Genomic DNA, 19,250 nt, shown 5'->3' with positions numbered 1-19,250 from the left:
ATCAGTCTCTGTAGTTTCGGTCTGGATATTTTTGTCAATGTCTTTATGCCGGTCTTTCTGTAGATGACAGGTTCCCTCCAGATGCTACAGTCGAGTTTCTCTTCACCAATGGCCCAGAAAAAATGAAAGGTGAATATTATCAACTGTCTGTGTTTCAATGCATCCTTTAGTGCATTTTGGTCAACCAATCTCTTTCTTTTTACATTTTCATATGCTTCATATCAAAATGTCTGCTTTCCAAGGACGAGAATACCGCAAGAATGACACCTTCATCAAAGTGGACTACAACACCTCAGACCCTGTGGTCAGATGGGATTCTTATGAGAACTTCAACCTGCACCACCAAGACAGCATAGAAAGTAAGATATGTACCCCACACACACAAACACACACACAGGCATTAAAAAATAAGATAGTAAAATCAAACATCGCATCCCACTCTCTTCTTGTTTCTGTCAGATATCTGTCATACGAAGGGCCCTCTGGACGGCAGCTTGTACGCCCAGGTGAAGAAGCGTCGCGGGCTGGGCTCGACTGCCTCAGCAGCGTCACTCAACGGATGCCTCACCAGCAGCCCAACAGTCAAGCCTCAAACTCCCAGCCACCCCCAGCCTCTAACCTATATCTCTGACTCCTCAGTCACCTCTGATCACGTGGAAGATGCCTCTATGCACATAAACCGCCCAGAAAGACAGAACACTGACTGTCCATTCAGGAGAGGAGAGGGGGAAGGTGGAGCAAATGAGCAAACAAGAGGGAAAGAAAAGGATAGAGAGACGGCGATTTTGGATGATGATGACCCATCAAGTCCTGGGGGCTTGAGGCGAGAGCCGTCGTGCTGTGGTCGAGCAGGTACAAAGTGTGGCGATGTCGGATGGCAGAGGGAACGAGGGCCCTGCCTTCCTAACGGGCATTGTCTCGGCCGTTGCAACAGTATTAAAAACCATCCAAATAGCCAAACGCTGCCAGCCTTAACTTCCAAATCTGTGTCCCCGCCTCCTCATTCAACTCATATGGAACTCTGCCATCGCCACAGTGCCCATCCATTACCCGAGTTACCATGGGAACGTCCACCCCCACCCCTGCCCTGTCTCCACAGGCCTTGCTACCCTTATTCCACCCTGGAACACACCCACCCACACAGCCACACCCTCCCAGCCTCAAACAGACTCTGCACCGGGGAAGAGTGTCACCTCTTCCATTATTCCAGCCACAATCCAGCCTCCCATGTGTCCCATCAGTCACTGCCCTCGAGCCCTTATAGGGAAATGTTCTTCAGCCCTCCAGCACCGTCCCCTGGTTGCCCATGTCGGGACTGCTCCAGCAGGCGAGAGCACCAATCTGCCTCAGTCAGATCATTCCACTCTTTGCACCCTGACCAATCAGAAAGCCCACACTGGTCCCAAGGAGGGTTACAACAAACAAGAGAGGTGTCCCCACCATGGGAAAATGAAAATCCATGGGAGGTGGCAAAAGAGGCAGAATTCTGGCAGAGCAAATCAGCCATGCCAACATTTCGCGTGTGTCACTCCCCTTTGGATCAGGGTCCAATCCCGGAACAACCTAGATATGCAATTGGACCTCACCAGGGATACCCCAGCCCCCACTCTCTGATAGAGGTGCGGGATGGAGGCAGCAGTGGGTACCACACCCCTCCACAGCCACGCCACTCCTGTCCCTGCTCTCCTTATCAGTCATCCCCAGCCGAGAGCCATGAGAGCCGTGGTTACGCCTCAGGGTACCACTCTGGATCAGCCTCGCCTCTGCCCGCTGGTAGCCCCTCTCCTGGGAGAGGCAGGTTGCCCGAGACCCTCTCCGGATCTAGAGACCAGCAGCCCGCTGAGCATCACAAAGGTGAATGATGGATACAGTGGGGACTGGTTTATATTGAAATAACATGTTTATTACTTCTTGTATCAATTATTTTTCCTAATTTTTGTTATCACTTTAACTCATGTCGTTTTATCTCTCTTCTCAAAGTGGAAAAGCCCAAGAGTGATGTGGAGGATGACATATCCCAGGGTTCAGAGGCGAAATCAGACTCCAATTGCCTGTCAAGCACCCCTGGACTGGACTCTGATAATGACTACACAATTATTGGTAGCAGCCCTACACACACAGAATACAGGTGGGTGAAACTTTGGACATCTACCAATGCTGAAAATAAAATAAAATTTCTCTAGATTTGTAGATAATTATCTTGTTTTTTCCCATACTTTGCCTTTTCCTTAGTGTAACTGCTGACAACCCTGCGCAAAGCCAAGAAACCTCTACACATCTGGAGTCCAACACAAATAGCAGCAAAATTGTCACACCAGTACCAAGAGAACTGCAAACCCAAAGTTCCAACATATCCATAAGCTCCACACAACCCTCAAGTGAGCCGAGTTTGAGCTCTGACGGGAAGACCGGAGCAACAGGAAGTGCAGAGGGATCTAACCAATTACAGACCTCAAACTATGCGACTGTCATCATACCCCCAGTCCAAGTGCAACTGAATGGCTCTGCCCTTCCTAGCAATACCCCATCTGGCAGCAGCAGAGTTGTATCCATGAACCCCTCAGCCAGTCTCAGTTCTTGTTCCCCCAATACTCCTGTTAACTCCCCAGACCTCCAGTCTTCTCCCCAGTGCTGCACATCAGCTACAGAGGTAGCAGGACAAAGACTGACTCCAGACAGAGACAGCTCCGCCGACACCAAACCACCATCACCTGTGCCCGACGGATATCACACACCAACCTTCCCCTTAGCGCCCTATTACTACCCATTACTAAATGTCCCTCATGTACCATACACAGGGTACACTGCAGTCACCATCCCCACCATCCAGCCACCGCTCCCCGAGAAGAAAAGGCTTTCAGGCTCACCAGGATCCACGAATGGACACAACTCTCTACTCCGGGCTTCATCATCTCCTTCCCCCACGCACCATGTCACTTTCTCGCCCTCTGTGGGAGAGGAGAGACGGGGGTCTGTGCAACACAGCTGTAGGGAGGAGGCAGACATCAGGGTCAATGCCAAGTTTGTCCAGGACAGCTCCAAGTATTGGTACAAACCAGGTATCTCCAGAGACCAAGGTGAGGGTTATAATGAGGAACGTTTGTATTTGTCATTACCAAACATTTCAGTCTTCTTTGACCATTAATGTTTAGTTGATACAGTAGAGTGAAACTTCATACCAGAAACAGCATGGTGACCTTAGACATGCAACCCATATATTGTCATTACTGCAACTCTAATTTTGCACTACAACACCCCTACTCTAATGTGTCCTCTCTACCATAGCCATAGCTGTTTTGAAGGACAAGGAGCCAGGAACTTTCCTCATCAGAGACAGTAACTCCTTCCAGGGGGCCTACGGTCTGGCCCTCAAGGTGGCCACCCCACCTCCTAATGCCAATATCATTGGCGGCAAAGGTATCCATTATGAATGTGTTGTTAATATCAATTAGATGGCTTCCAATAGGCCTTTTTTAACATGTCACAGTAGAAAAAAGCACAAGTGTAAGTAAAAATTAAAGTAATGCTGGCTGAATTCCATTTAGCTGCATTAGTCCAGGTTCAAGCGACAACTGTGATTTTCCTACTATGACAAGTCAACAAACTATGTATAGAAATTTGATGGCAGTATATGTAGGCCTACTTGAAGGGTTGATTAATTACAGGATTTTCATTCATCTACTAAGTCTGTTCTAACATTTGAAGTGACTGCTGATTGGTTTGGTTGGTTTGAGATAATTGCCAGCAAATAAATAAAAAAACAAACAAACAAGGTTTTAAGTAGTTTAAGTACTTATGAAGCAAGTTTGTGATCCAATCCCGTGTAATTTCATTTACCTTGTAAATTTGCATTTATGCTGTTATAATCAAGAAGTAAAACAATATCTAATATTTAGAGCTGTTTTTTAACCAGCCCAAGAACAACTAATGTCAGTGGTAGACATACGTTTTTATGCATTTCTGATGCATTCTGACCATGCATGAAATGAAAAACACAAATGAGGCACGTCGTGATCAAGGAAAGCGGTGACATTATGGTTTTGATTAGTCTGTCTAGTAATCAGAATATTATATTTCTTGTATTTTTGTTCATTGATCTTTGTAGAATATGCTCTGCAGCAAGACAGCCTGCCTTATTTTTCATCCTCGTTGCCTCCCTTCTCCCTCTCCCCTCCTCTCTCCTAGGGGATCCTCTGGAACAGCTGGTGAGACACTTCCTCATCGAGACAGGGCCACGGGGAGTGAAGATCAAGGGCTGTCAGAACGAGTCCTACTTCGGTCAGTTATGTTGGAGACACAACTGCTGCAATACATTTCACATATTTAGTTGTGTACGAGATACTTAAAACTGATTGACAAGTATTTTGTTTTTATTTCCTTCTTACCAAGTCCCCTTTGTTTCTTTCTTTTTAATGCCTTCTAACCTGTCAAAATCATAATCTGGTTTACCTATTTTCTCTTTCTGTCTTCGTCTCAGGAAGTTTATCTGCCCTGGTGTACCAGCATTCAATTACTCCCATCTCTCTTCCATGTGCCCTTCACATCCCAGAAAGAGGTAAATCAGTGTCAATACATTTAGATGTTGTGCTTTTTAGTCCCAAATTAAATCCGCCTTTTCAAATAACATTTATTTATTAAGCGAGAATAACTACACTTCAAAGAAGAGCAGTTTATTAACAGTTACAGACTGGATCCTCAATAATTTAGATCGTATCGTTACGTAACGGAAGACTTTGATATTTCAGATTTGGTCGGGGAGCTTCAGGAGATGCAGCCTGCATCAAACACCAGCACAGCGGCTGACCTCCTCAAACAAGGAGCAGGTAGCATTTTGTTTTGTTTTTTTGGTGATTCTGCATAATTTGACTTTCCATAGAGGACCTCTCTTATGTGCAATGCAATAGTTGCAGTTCTTACATTTGACCAGCAGAGACCACTCAAAGCCCCGTGTTTTCGTAGCACTGAGCCATAACAACACGTGCGCATATGTCAGTCTGTAATTTCTCATCACTCCCACAAACAAGCTTGCAACGTGCTGTACCTGAACTCTGTGGAAACTGAGTCATTGACGGGACCCGAGGCAGTTTCCAAGGCAACCAAGTGTACTTTGGCTCTGAGTCCACGTCCAGTGGCAACAATGGTCCACTTCAAAGTGTCCGCTCAGGGCATCACTCTAACAGACAGCAAAAGAAGGTAAATTGTAGACACATCAATCTTACTTCTCAGCAACATTATGACATTTTCAGTGACTGTAACTGGTAACTTATAAAAAGTGGTATTTGTTATTGCGTTAAACTTGCTATGCATGACCAGTTTGACAGAAAACTTTCCTGATAGTATCCTTAAAGCTAATGCCAAAGACCAATGAGACATTATAATGTTTGTGTTTACACAGGCTGTTTTTCAGAAGACACTACCCAATCAGCAGTGTGACTTTCAGCAGTGTCGACCCCCAAAACAAGAGGTGGGTCATTGAGATGTACATAAAAACACAGACAGTATGATTTTAATAAAAACTATATGTGCTTCTACATGTTGCTGCTGATTGTCTTTAGTAAAGGCCGTAACATGTGTGTGCTTGCTGCTGCTGCACAAATACTTTCTGTATTTACTTATATTTTATAAATATAAGTCCTCTGTGAGGTGAGTGTCTGCGAGGTTAATTTAAACTGCTAGTCACTGCGTACTGTTTGCAAAACAGTCTCCATGTCTTTGTTATTCATGTTTTACTACGTTTTGTCTCTGTGTCTCTATCTGTGTACCTGTGCTTCAGGTGGACTAATTCTGATAGCACGTCAAGCAAGTAAGTGCTTACGTCACACTGTGTTTTTCTTTGCTAGTGATATTACCGACTGTGTGACTATGTGTTCTTTTGCATGGCAATTAATCACGATCACATTATGCTTTACTCTGACTTCTCGAGACAAAATTTGGTTCCTTTCAGTGTCAAATATCATTTTCTCTTCCATCTTTTGACGTCCGATGTCTCCCTTTTTGCTGCAGGATATTTGGCTTTGTGGCGAGGCGGACAGGCAGTGCTACAGAGAACGTGTGTCACCTGTTTGCAGAGATGGATCCCGAGCAGCCAGCTGTGGCCATTGTCAACTTTATCAACAAAGTCATGCTGGGACCACAGCTACACAGATGAGAGAGCAGGAGAATTTGAAAACTCTGGACTTTTTGGGATCTGGGGAAGATATTGATATGATTGTGACAGATTTGTCAATAAAAAAAAAATTTGATATGCCAAAGACTGACATAACTTTAGTAACCTTTGCCAAATGAGATTGAAGTAAGAGTTTTGGGAGTGTTTTTGTTTGCTTTGGTTTGATTTTCTTGCCATTGCTAAAGTTGTTATTTTATTTGTTATCCTGTTCACACAATGTACCACAAACTTCACAAACTGTGTGACAATCCACATACCACAGTATTATTTGTATCAAAGTTTCTCTACATCGACATTTAAAGCCGAAGGGAAAACAGTTCAGACGGTCTTCAACAATGTAGTAGAATGTAAGAGTCGCGGTTTAAGTGTTAGTGGTATCATGGCAATTTTAAATATGCAATGTGAGGCAGCGATTAAGTGAAAGAGGTTATGTATTTTGATTATCTAATCAGAAGGTTCTTCAGCTACAGTATTTTATACATATTTGTAACAATTAGCATTTAGTTATCGCTGTAACTTTACTATTAAAAGTGTATTTTTGTTGAAGTGATAACCACAGATGTAGTACCATATTATGCTAAACCTACCTACAATTTAAAACAGACCGATAGATTATTTAATAAAATGTTGTGTAGCTACTGCATTAGCAAATAAAAGGGAGGTCAGCCTTAAAACTGAATTAACAAACATAACATGAAAGTTCATAGACATAACATGAATATTTACAACTTTTCTACAGCTACAAAAAACAAAAAGCCATACCTTGTGAAATTTAAAGTGTGATGGAATCAAAGGACGTGCTCATCTGTCAATATAAAAAGAGCCTCAAGTCTCTCCATATCACAGATTAGTCTTGACCCTGGTTATATGCCTATTTGACTAACCAATATGGCAACACATAATAAGTGAGTTATGTTTAAAGGGTGAAGTTTCAGTTTAAGCCAAAGACTCTGTTATCATGTAAAGAAATTTGTTTGTTTTTTAATCAACACATTTTTGTTGTTTGGTATTTGTGTGTTTTCTATAAACGGATACAGTATTTAGATGACTTCAGCACAATCATTATTTTTCATAATGTATTTTTATGTAAAAGAAGTAATATATTTTATTCCTCTGAGGTGGTGAGAAGAATGGTATATGTCATATTTGACAGGAAATTTGAGTAATAAAATCACATCAAATGCAATTGTGTGCCTCATCATTTAAAGGCTTCCTGTAAAATATGTTTTAAGATATTTTATTACTTATCTTGAAGACCTAGTCATATATTTGTTCTTACCTTTTTCGTGGTTGGCTAAGAGCAGGTACAGCTTATGTAGCTATATATATTTTTAGCTATTGCTATTAACCTTGAAACAGCACGACTCATGACACATGCATTCATACCTTCTTCTTTTTGTTCTTTGAGAGTTTTAGAGCACTAAATCCTTATCCTTAATGTTGCATTACTGCCTCCTTGTAGTCCTCCTTATAACTTGTGTAATTAGTCGAGTAGCTCCCATAAAACAAAACAAACATTTTCAGCCCTCCACTGTCTCCACACTTTTTTTTACACCGACCTCTACTTGCCCTGTTTTCTGTAATTGTGCAAACATCACTTGTCTTTCCTGTGCATATGTTCTGCATGTTAACTCTTTATGCACGTGAGTTTTTCTTCTTTTCTTATCTCATCCTCCAGGCTGTCCCATCCTCTCCTCAGTCAGTTTTGGTGCGTCGCCACCATACCCTTTCTTCCTATAACTTCACTAGCCTCTCATTAACCATCTGTTTCCATCAATTTACAGACGTGTGATATCAAGGCAATAGCTCTAGTATGCCGTCTCACTAGCATCATTCCCAGGTTTTCTTAGTGGAATGATTATCACTTTGTTACAGCTTACTGGGATACTTCCTTCCACCCATATTTCATTAAATAATTCAGTCACCTAATACTTAAATGTGTCAACAAGACGTAAACATATATTTTCCCTCCTTAGTTATCGGTTGCTGCTTTACCATTACCTATAATGTTACTACCAATACGTCTCAGTAGAGAAATTAAAAGGATGAGGTCCCACCGAGATTTGAACTCGGATCGCTGGATTCAAAGTCCAGAGTGCTAACCATTACACCATGGGACCAGCTCCGCTACCCTCGGCCACAGTACTGAATTTAGCTCTAATCTCGTGGAGTCGCGTATCTGTCGAGTCTGTCATTAGGTACGGTAGCTCTTTGGTTTATGTCTTACCAAACGGTACGCTATTAGGAAGGTTAAATTGTTAATCACAGTGACAACTGCACCCTCTTTTAGCATCGCTAGTTAGCTAACTTAAGCTAACCTAGCCAAACCTGCTACGCTAACGTGTGTGGTGACCTATGGTGGTGACAGACAGCAGCGTCGAGCATAGACTGTATAGGCGTCGAGGTGTAAAATTAGATGTAGCTTGTTATTAACATACGCATCAATCTACAGGTGCAGACAGTCAACCGCGTCTGTCTAACCGAACCTGCCGATATTTGTTTTCATCCTATGGTGTTATCACACATAAATGAAGGTTTCAATGTGCTAGCAAGCTAGCTATCTACTGGTTATCCGAGTTCGGTTTCTCAAAATAAAAGCTTGGTTTTCAAAATAAAAGTTTAGATAATTGCTAAAACTGTCAAATTATTTGTTGTCTTATTTTTATATGCGGCAACATTTTAACAGCAGTTTTGTAAAAGATTCTCTCTTTTATTCTTTTTTTTGAGGAAGCAATATCCAACTATGAGAATGCTGAATGCTGGACCATAATAACAAACTTGTTTCAATTGACTTGTTTCAACTGATAAACATTCAGAAATATAATGTAACTGCTTTTGAAAAAGTTGGCTTGGAAGAAGAGTAACGTACATCTGTTAAGGAAAACAAAATCAGAAAGGCTTCAACGGTTATTACCTTTGTGCTTTTAAGTAACCTGCATGCTCCAGTGGAGCTGCTTAGTAGCCAAGGGTAAAAGATTGTTTGTACTGGTGTGAATGGGGCTGGTTGGTTGGTTCATACGGTACACACAACCAAGACACAGAGGCTATTACTAGGTGTTCCAAAGCACCTAATAATTAACCAGATATGGAAGTGTTTTTTGAGCCCATCCGTTTTGCAGGTTCAGTCCTCATCATTTGATCCAGTTGGTTTGAAAGATATAATGAGTTAGTGGTAGTCACTAATTTAATATACTATAATATCGAAAGATTCCTATGGTCATTTATTTTACCATTGTTGCTGAGGAACAATAAAGGCTACACTAACCGGTTGCATAGCAGTACATTTCATTGGTGGACACTCAGCAATTCTTGGCTGACTTCATCTGTGCCATTTTGAAAAATTAAACACTGTACAATATAGCACTATAGTGTTGTTTTAGCCCATGGACCCTTGTTTAATTGTACAGTACAGTAATGAGTGTTTAGTTGCCATGTCTTCCCTCATCCTCCCAGAAGAGGGAACTAGAGGGACTTTAACAGACCATGGTAGGCCTCTTGACTAGTCAGATCTCCCTATTGCAAGTCCCGGCTAGCAAAACAGTAGGACCATGGTATATGAGGTTTAAAGTTTTTCTGTCTGTGAATGAAAGATCACAGTCAATCTTACCGCATCACTAATTTTGAGAACTGAATCATGTAGCAACTGTAATAGGCCTGTTTTTAATAAGTCCTATTATTTTGGTGCTTTATGAAGTCTAAGAACTGTAGAAGTCATGTCCCCCAACCCCCACCTCCCTCAGCTATCTTCTGAGGAATTATAAAAAGAAAATTAAAGCTGCAAGAGGGTGGGCCCTCGCATGTGTAGCGCGTCGAGGTGTGAGGCGGCCGCGTAGCAGATTCTAGATCTCCGACAGTGTGGTTGTGAATTTGCCATGGGCTTCTAACGTTGCACAAATGTGTTAATCATCACTTCCTGTGTCCCCTTTGTTGCGCTACATAGCACTTCACACTACAACCATAACTGAGCATGTTTGGTGTGGGACTGTTATGAAGCACGTAAAGTTTGGTGCAGATGTGAGCATGTACACTGAAGTTAAAAGAACTTCCTCTTTCATGGCGAATCAACAATTTTAGACGCCACGCCACAGGCACGCTGTTTCACGAAAAATCACTGTTTGTACAACTTTTAATCGTCAATGGCTTTAGAGTAGACAGGGAAAATCTGAAGTTGGTCAGACTAATTCTCTAGGAGGAGTTTGTTAAAGTATGGACTGTGTAAAAAATCCAAAAATAACCATAAAATTCAAAATGGCCAGCTTCCTGTTGTGTTTAGGGCATTGCTCCAAGAGGCTTTTTTGTACATCTGGACATGATATGTGCCACAGAAATTTTGTACATGTAGGTAAAATGTGCCGCGGGGGCTGCTTCGTTGAAGGCCACTTCCTATTGCCATTAGGTGGCGCTATGAGTATGGGTGAATGTTGTCAGGGCAAGTGTTCAGGGTAAGACTCTTATCAAACATGTAAACTCTCGTACAGATGTGAGCATGTACAGTCAAATTACAGCAACGTCCTGCATCATGGTGAACAGTTTAAATTTGCCGCCACGCCACCGCCACACCGTTAACTGCAAAGTCACGAGTTTTACAACACGGCTTCATCAATGCACGTTGGGTTTTCTGGGACAGTTTTGAAGTTTAGAAGTTGATGTCCAACCTGCTAGGGTTAGTACATTACAGCATAAAACGTGTAATTTCCTGGTGCCAGCGGGTGGCGCTGTGATGTTTAGTGAATATTGGCATGCGGATGTGAGATATGAGCATGTAGACTGAAGTTACAGCAACTTCCTGTTTTATGACGAATCATCGATTCTGGTTTGGACAACTTTTAATCATCAATGGCTTTAGACAGCACAGCACAGATCTAAAGTCGGTTGGACTAAATCCCAAGGAGGAGTTAGTTAAAGTACGGAGTGGGTAAATCATCCAAACATTACCATAAAATTCAAAACGGCTGACTTCCTGTTGGGTTTAGATCATCGCTCCAAGAGGCTTTTTGGTACGTCTGGACATTATACATGTGCCACAGAAATTTCATACATGTAGGTGCAACGTGCGGCGAGGGCTGCTTCATTAAAGGTCACTTCCTGTTGCCAGCAGGTGCCGCTATGACTGTGGGTGAATGTCGGCATGTACATGTGTTCAGGGCGGGACTCTTAATAAATGTGTAAAATTTGGTAGAGATCTGAGCATGTACAGTCAAGTTACAACAACTTCCTGTGTCATGGCGAAGCGTGGAACTTTGCCGCCACGCCACCCCCACGCCATTAACTGCAAACTCACAACTTTTACAACATGGCTTCATCAATGTGTTAAGGGCTTTCTGGGACAGTTCTAAAGTTGATATGTCCAACCTGCTAAGAGTAGTACATAACAGCGTAAAACATGTCATTTCCTGTTGCCAGAAGGTGCCGCTATGACTTTGAGTGAATATTGGCATCTAGATGTGTTCAGGGCGCGACTGTTAGTATACATGTAAAATTTGGGGCGGATGTGAGAATGTATACTGAAGTTAAAACAACTTTCTGTTTCATGGCAAATCATCAGTATTTGACAGCTCACCATGGGCAAACTGGTCGACTGGTAATAACCGAACAACTTTTAATTGTCAATGTGTTTAGACTGCACAGCGAAAATTTGAAGTCGACTGGATTAATTCTCTAGGAGGAGTTCGTTAAAGTACAAAGTGTGTAAATCGCCAAAAATTACCATTAAATCCAAACTGGCCGACTTCCTGTTGGGTTTAGGCAATGGCTTCAAGAGGCTTTTTTGTACATCTGGACATGATACACGTACCACATAAATTTCGTATACGTAGGTCAAACTTAGTCCGGGGGCTTCTCTGTAGGCGGCACTAGCAAGCCATTTTTCCTGAATATTGTGCAAGGTTTGGTGAGTTTTCGAGTATGTTTAGGCCCCCAAAATTGAGGTTACTTTGCAGAAAAAAGAAAAAAGGTAGAAAGAAAGAAAGAAAGAAAGAAAGACAGAAAGAAAGAAAGGAAAAATTGTGATCGGGTCCTAAATAACCTTTGGTCTCTTAAGTAAATATTTGAAGGAGACAAAGGAATCCCAACAATTATAAAGATTTGCCGCAATATCAAACTTAAAAGATATCTATTTGTTTGAGCATGAGCTCACACAGTGCTAATACTAAACAATAAGTCACACATTAGAACAATGTAGTTATGTGTCATTTACTATTTGAACTGTTAGAATTGTAAAGCCTGTCACATGCCTACTCACTTTTTCAACAATATACTGTATATATATATAAATATTTATACAGTATATTTTTCTGCTCTAGTCCATGAATGTCTCTTTCCAGTAGCCCAGTGGTTCTCAACCTTTTTTGGGCCTGCGCCACCCTATCCATTATCCAGGTCCCTTACCACCCCCCATCAAAAAAGATGTAGGCTATTTGCTCTGAATATTGTAAATTATTTTTATTTATTGTTGTTGTTGCTATTTTTATTTCAACATGGAAAAATCGAAGTACAACAACCAAGATTGCCAAGGCTAAGTGACAAAGTACCCTCTGAAAGTCTGCTAGAAGATGTGAATGCAGCACTACATACTGTCCCTACTAAAGCCATAACCGAGACCAATGAGCTGATGTACGCCACAGCAACAGTGATCCTAGAGATGGTTGGCTATAAGATGAACACCCCAAGCCACAAAGAGCATTACCCCCCAAGGAGTAGAAGGACAGAGGCCAAGATTAAGGCAACAGTCAGCTGTCAGAGCTACAGAAAGGTGCAAGGAAAGGGCTACCTAAGAAATACAACAAGCTGTCGATACCTGAGGCTTTGGAGACTACCAAACAAAGACCGCTCTGGCTACCCGCCTAAAGAGATACAAGGGAGAAGCAGAAGCCAAGAGAATAAACCGGATGTTGTCCACCGAACTATTCAAAGTGTACTCTCACAAGATCAGATCCATCCAGGGTTGAGACTGAACAGTACTGGAAGAACATATGGAAGAAAGAGGCATCCCACAACACCAATGCTCAGTGGCTAGTAGATCTAAGAACAGATCACAGCAATCTCCCAGAACAAGATCCAGTGAGCATTACAACGGCAGACATCCAAGAAAGGTATGTGGCAGGTATGAAGAGCTGGACAGCACCAGGCCCTGACATGATCCACACCTGAAGAAATTGATCATGTTCAATTGATCAGTCCTGATCATGAAGGGAACTATCCCATCCAACTACCGGCCAATAACCTGCCTCTGCACAACATGGAAGCTCCTGTCAGGCATCATAGCGGCTAAGCATGGACAGGACCCAGAAGGGAATGGGCAGTAATACCAGGGGAGCCAACCACCAGCTACTGGTTGATAGAGCAGTCACTCGAGACTGCAAGACCAGGCAGCCCAATCTGTGCACTGCCTGGATTGACTACAAGAAAGCCTACGACTCAATGCCACATACATGGATACTGGAATGCTTGTAAATGTACAAGATCAACAGGACAGTAATAGCATTCATCAAGAACTCAATGGGGCTGTGGAAAACAAGTCTGGAAGCCAACTCAAAGCCAGCTGCACAAGTCACCATCAAGTGTGGCATATACCAAGGTGATGCACTATCCTCGCTGCTGTTCTGCATAGGCCTGAACCCCCTCAGCTAGATCAAAACAAAGACTGGCTACAGAAACCAGTTCCGAAGTAGAACAACCATCAGTCACCTCCTCTACATGGATGACATCAAGCTGTATGCCAGAAATGAGCGAGACACCGACTCACTGATCCACACTACCAGGATCTACAGCAGTGACATTGGAATGTTGTTCGGACTGGACAAGTGTGGTCACATGGTATCAAAAAGAGGGAAAATGATCAGAACCGAGGGGGTTGAACTACCGGAAGGGCACATTGCAGATGTTCAGGACAGCTACAAATACCTTGGGTAGAAACCACGAAGAGGCAGTAAGGAAGTCCGCCACAGCCAAATACCTACAGAGAGTAAGGCAGGTCCTGAAAAGTCAGTTGAATGGGAAGAACAAGATCCGAGCCATCAACACATACGCCCTGCCAGTCATCAGATACCACGCTGGTATAATAAACTGGGAGGAGATAGAGGCCACTGACATCAAGACAAGAAAGCTCCTGACAATGCATGGAGGGATTTACCCCAAATCCAGCACCCTGAGACTGTACACCAAGCGTAGCGAGGGAGGCCGTGGGCTAGTGAGTGTCAAGACCACTGTCCAGGATGAAACGACAAAGATCTAGGAGTACATCAGGAAGATGTCCCCCAAAGATGAAGGGCTTAGTGAATGCCTCAGGCAGCAGAAACCCGAGGGTAAGGACAAGGAAGACAAAGAACTTTCATGGAGAGACAAGCCGCTGCACGGCATGTACCACAGACAAATAGAAGAAGTGGCTGATATCAAGAAATCCTACCAGTGGCTGGAAAAGGCTGGACTAAAGGGCAGCACAGAAGCACTAATCATGGCGGTACAAGAACAGGCACTCAGTACAAGATCAATAGAGGCTGGGGTCTACCACACCAGGCAGGACACTAGGTGCAGTCTGTGCAAGGATGCCCCTGAGACAGTACAGCACATAACAGCAGGGTGTAAGATGCAGGCAGGAAGTGCGTAAATGGAACACCATAACCAGGTAGCTGGCATAGTGTACAGGAACATCTGCCCTGAGTATGGGCTGGAAGTCCCAAGGTCAAAATGGAAGACACCTCCTAAGGTAGTTGAGAATGACCGAGCTAAGATCCTGTGGTCAAGATCCAGACTGACAAACTGGTGATGGCTAACCAACCAGACATTGTGTTGATGGACAAACAGCAGAGCACCGGGGGCTGTGACCCCCAAACTGAGAGAGTGGCTACAGCAGATTCCAGGTAAAACATCAGAGGTCTCTGTCCAGAAGAGTGCAGTCCCAGGAACTGCTAAGATACTTTGCAGAACCCTCAAACTCAACAAAATACATATATATATATATATGGGCTGTCTCCGACTAAGGATTTACATAGTCGAATCAGAATCGTCAAGTCCTGCCTATAGTCAACTGATAGTCGAATCATGTGTGCTTTTGTGCGCGGCGATTGCGAGCCGCAGCTAAACTGAGGCTTATTGTTGACGGGTTTTTTTTTTTCTCTCTCTCTCTCTCTCTCTCAATTCAATTCAATTCTTTTCAATACAAATGAGCTTTATTGGCATGAATGTATAATAATAATAATAATAATAATAATAATAATAATAATCCTTATTTGTAGAGCACTTTTCAAAAACAAGTTACAAAGTGCTTTAACAAGTCTAAAGAATAATACAAAAAAAAAAACAAGATAAGAGCATGAAAAATTAATATAAAATTAGTAAAATACAATAAAATAAAAGGGATAAAATAAAGTCAAATAAGATCGGGAAAGCCTCTCCTATAAAAGTATGTTTTAAGAATATTGCCAAAGCATCATACAAACGACATAAGAACAATCACCCGCATGCATTTCATTAAACAAGTAATTAAAGCATAAAGTAATTAAAGCGTTATGTGTGTTTGTGTTAGAAAAATTAAAATATATTAAAAATTTAAATAAAATAACTAAATAAAACAGTAAGCGTATATGTGTGTGTGTGTGTGTGTGTGTGTGTGTGTGTGTGTGTGTGTGTGTGTGTGTGTGTTAAAAAAAAATAAAAAAAGATAAAAATATATTATCTCTCTCTCGCCTGTCATTCACCTGTCTTGTGGAGAGTTTTGCTCCTGTTGTCGACAACTGCATGCACGCCGCAGTTCCTCGCGGGTCTATTTCAAGTAGTGGCTGTTTAAAAACAATATAATATTCTTTGTGTGGTTTATCAACGGTGATAAGTTATCCGAAAGTCCCGTAAGGTGCGGACAACTCGGCATAACACCGGTGAAGCTGGGGCTCCATCTCTTCTGCCCCTACACACATACACGCTACTCCTACAAATGCGTACTGACGCCCCAGGGTTAGGGTTACAATTTTACGATTTATTCAAGCACTTTTATTGGAAGTTTTTTACACATTTATTTACAGCATTAAACATTGAAATGTATATTGTAATAGGCTGTATATTAACTTACTGGGAGAAAACTGGTAGTTCTATCAAAATCAGACGTATATAGCCAATATAGCCAAAATGGCATGATCCTCGTTTCACTGTGAAGCTTCGACTGTGAGACTGACAGTCGAATCAGGCTCCGCCCTTCGAAGTGTCGAAACTTCGACTATTAGGGGTCAGCCCTAATATACATACATACATACATATATATATATATATATATATATATATATATATATATATATATATATATGTAAGTACATCGGTTTATTATTAATGCTTTGAGAAGAAAAGCATATGCTTCACTGATTATATTTCATTAATTGCATATTATCAAGTCTTACATCGAGAATGATAATTTACAAGAGCATTTATTCATATACTTTAATAAGTACAGTTTTGAGGCCCTTGTACTTTACTGGAACATTTAATTATGTATATTTAAAAAAATATGTTTACTCGACTACATTTCAGACAGTAATAAACTCCACTACTTTAATTTGCTCCAGATTGGATTTAATTAATCCAATTGCATATTACACATCTGGATCGGCTGCAGCATTGAAATAAAACAGTACATTACACTATAGGACAGCAGGACAGTGGAAAGCAGTACAAAAACTGTATTACAAACTATTAAACACTACATACAGAATAAAGAGAGAGAGAGACATTACAAATGGTACAAAACAGTACACTGTAGGCAGTAAAGGCAGGATGTAAGTGAGTGATATTTGGTTATGAATTTAACAGTCTGATGGCACCGCGGACAACGCTGTCCTGAACCTGCTGGCTCTGGAAAGAGTTTGTGGCTATGGGCAAGTATGGTCTTGGATGAGTTTGTGGGCCTCCTTCAAGTGTCTCCTGTGGTAAATGTCCTGGAGGGTTGGTCGGTTATTGCCTGTGCGAAACTATGCTGTTTACATCACCTGCTGTACAGCTTTACAGTCCAGGGTGGTGCAACACGGACATCACACAGTGATGCAGCTGCTACAGATACTCTCACATGTAGAAGGTCGTGAGGATCTATGGAGCCATGCTGAATTTACAAGTCAAGGGATTCAAGGGAACTTGAAACTGCTGTCTCTCTCCACTCAAGGCAAATTGATGAGAATAAGGCAGTTTCCTCCTTGTCCACAATTATCTTCTTCACCTAGTTGTCCTGGCACCATATTTAAGGGTCTTACCTTTGCGCTGTATGCATGAAAGAAACCTGTTATTCCTTACATGTCCGAATTTTACAAATATACTGCTGTTTAGTGGATGACATTTCAGGAATCAAGCTATTGCTGAAGTCCAGACATAATCTGATTTTCTTTCTTCTTCCACGAAAGCTTCGTAAGCGGCTGTGCTGATGGCTGTGGCATCATTCTCAAACGGATGAAAGTGGGGCTGTGCTGTGCCACACTGTTATGTGTGATCAGGGAGAAGTGGCATGGGCTTGAGTGCTGAAAATGAGTGGAGGAAGTGCCAATCTTCACCACCAGCCATCTGCCTGTCAGCAAGTCCAGGATTCAGTTGGGCATGGTGCTTTAAGTGGGTTGGTGCACCTGAGGGCTCTGCTCACATTAGCTCTGGACACAGTGAGTGCTCTTTATTATACTGTGTCGTTCTTGCTGTAATTCTCAAAACGTGTGTAGGATGTGTTCTGCTTATTTGGGAAGGAGGCAGATACAGTACATGTGACACACAGCTGGGCTTCCCCCTGAGTAACGGAGGATTGATAAACTCGAATAAGATTACAGACATGTGATGTTTGATCACGTTTTCATTTAGTTGTTGTAGATGAAATTGTTATTATTATATTTCTTATCGGATGTACCTTTACCTGATGAAGCTGCATGTGGGTTTGCATATGTGCTTGAAACCCAGATATAGCCTTATAAAATCTGATTATTATTTGTGCTACGTTGCTTTTGTGCAACATGATCATTTTGTTTCCTGAAAAAACTATTAATTTTGGCAGACATGACTTTCATGTCTGTTTACCTGCTATTGTTTATGATGTTGCTATTTCGTTTTTTCCACAATACTCACACCCGCTGTCCTGTGTAATTTCATTCTGCACACCCCATCAGCAAAATATTTTCTTTATCTTCAAAGTTTTAGTTAATTTTATTCTGGTGAGAATAACAACGTCATAATGGACTAATTTTCACTTCACAATAAATTAATCTCCTGTAAATCTACAGCCACATTACTGCTTTGATGTACATACTAAGTGTGTGTTCAACTGATGTTTACATGAACTATACTGTCCCTTTGCACTATAGAATAGCCTAAAGTAAAAAATCTGTCTGTTGGCATGTGCCAGTATCCTATACTAGTTTTGCCCACACCAGCACCACAAATACTAATTCTTGCAATTGTAGTAGGTCAAGTGTTTATGATTTTCACTCAAGTGTTCATGATTTTCACTCTCCTGGTTCAGACCAGACAGCAAGCCAGCTCACTGTGAAGGGCCGGAGCATCTAATGACACAAAATGGCTGGGCCAGGATACCTGTCTGTCATGGGAGGCAAATAAATCCCCATTAGCAGTGCGGCTTGATCCAGTACTGGTGCCAGACTTGGAGACCGCCCAAGCCACAGGACAAGGATCAACTCTCCATAAGCATGAACCTAACACCCACACACTTTACTACTAGTTACTGCACATGAATCAATGGTTAACTAGCTTATGGCACATGCCTACAGTGCCAGAGGGCTCATGATACGCTGAGGTTAAAACAGAATGCAGAACAGGGCATAACTAAGTCTATAGTTGACACTGAACTTTGCACACGTGTGCGTGAATCGGTTTTATGGTGGAGAGAAATGGAGGGCTTTGTGAGAGTGCACAATGTCTGATGCACATTTGATAAACAGAACAGAGCAGACTATGGGACTTATTCATATGTTTTATTAACTGAGGGGGGTAGGCACAATAAACTATGGTTTCAGCCTACATCATTTTGTTTATTGCTATAATCTGTTTTTTTAATGACTCATTATCTGTTCAAGCCTTGCTGTTTCCAGTTATATTCCATCCATCCATCCAGCTT

General features: G+C 41.9%; 1 protein-coding gene and 1 non-coding gene across 3 annotated transcripts in view; one reads left to right on the top strand and one right to left on the bottom strand.

Annotated features, from left to right (window-relative positions):
• LOC123987322 (tensin-2-like) overlaps positions 1-7,352 on the top strand; it is a 30,564-nt gene extending 23,212 nt beyond the window's left edge. Inside the window, exons 15-27 of one of the 2 annotated variants that reach the window (XM_046076091.1) lie at positions 64-129; positions 243-359; positions 460-1,854; positions 1,981-2,128; positions 2,233-3,077; positions 3,286-3,417; positions 4,186-4,278; positions 4,478-4,555; positions 4,746-4,823; positions 5,025-5,193; positions 5,396-5,464; positions 5,774-5,803; positions 6,004-7,352. In XM_046076091.1, coding sequence (XP_045932047.1) covers positions 64-129; positions 243-359; positions 460-1,854; positions 1,981-2,128; positions 2,233-3,077; positions 3,286-3,417; positions 4,186-4,278; positions 4,478-4,555; positions 4,746-4,823; positions 5,025-5,193; positions 5,396-5,464; positions 5,774-5,803; positions 6,004-6,148 — 3,365 coding nt within the window. In that variant the 3' untranslated portion in view covers positions 6,149-7,352. The remainder of the gene's footprint in view (positions 1-63; positions 130-242; positions 360-459; positions 1,855-1,980; positions 2,129-2,232; positions 3,078-3,285; positions 3,418-4,185; positions 4,279-4,477; positions 4,556-4,745; positions 4,824-5,024; positions 5,194-5,395; positions 5,465-5,773; positions 5,804-6,003) is intronic. The other variant, XM_046076092.1, reaches the window with a different exon arrangement.
• Positions 7,353-8,214: 862 nt separating this feature from the next.
• trnaq-uug lies at positions 8,215-8,286 on the bottom strand. The gene has a single exon. It is a non-coding gene; the product is annotated as a tRNA-Gln (tRNA).
• Positions 8,287-19,250: the final 10,964 nt, after the last annotated feature.

Source organism: Micropterus dolomieu, linkage group LG18 (assembly GCF_021292245.1).
Source record: "Micropterus dolomieu isolate WLL.071019.BEF.003 ecotype Adirondacks linkage group LG18, ASM2129224v1, whole genome shotgun sequence".
NCBI lineage: Eukaryota > Metazoa > Chordata > Actinopteri > Centrarchiformes > Centrarchidae > Micropterus > Micropterus dolomieu.
Note: the sequence above shows the minus strand (reverse complement) of the source record. Positions and strands in the feature narration are given on the sequence as shown.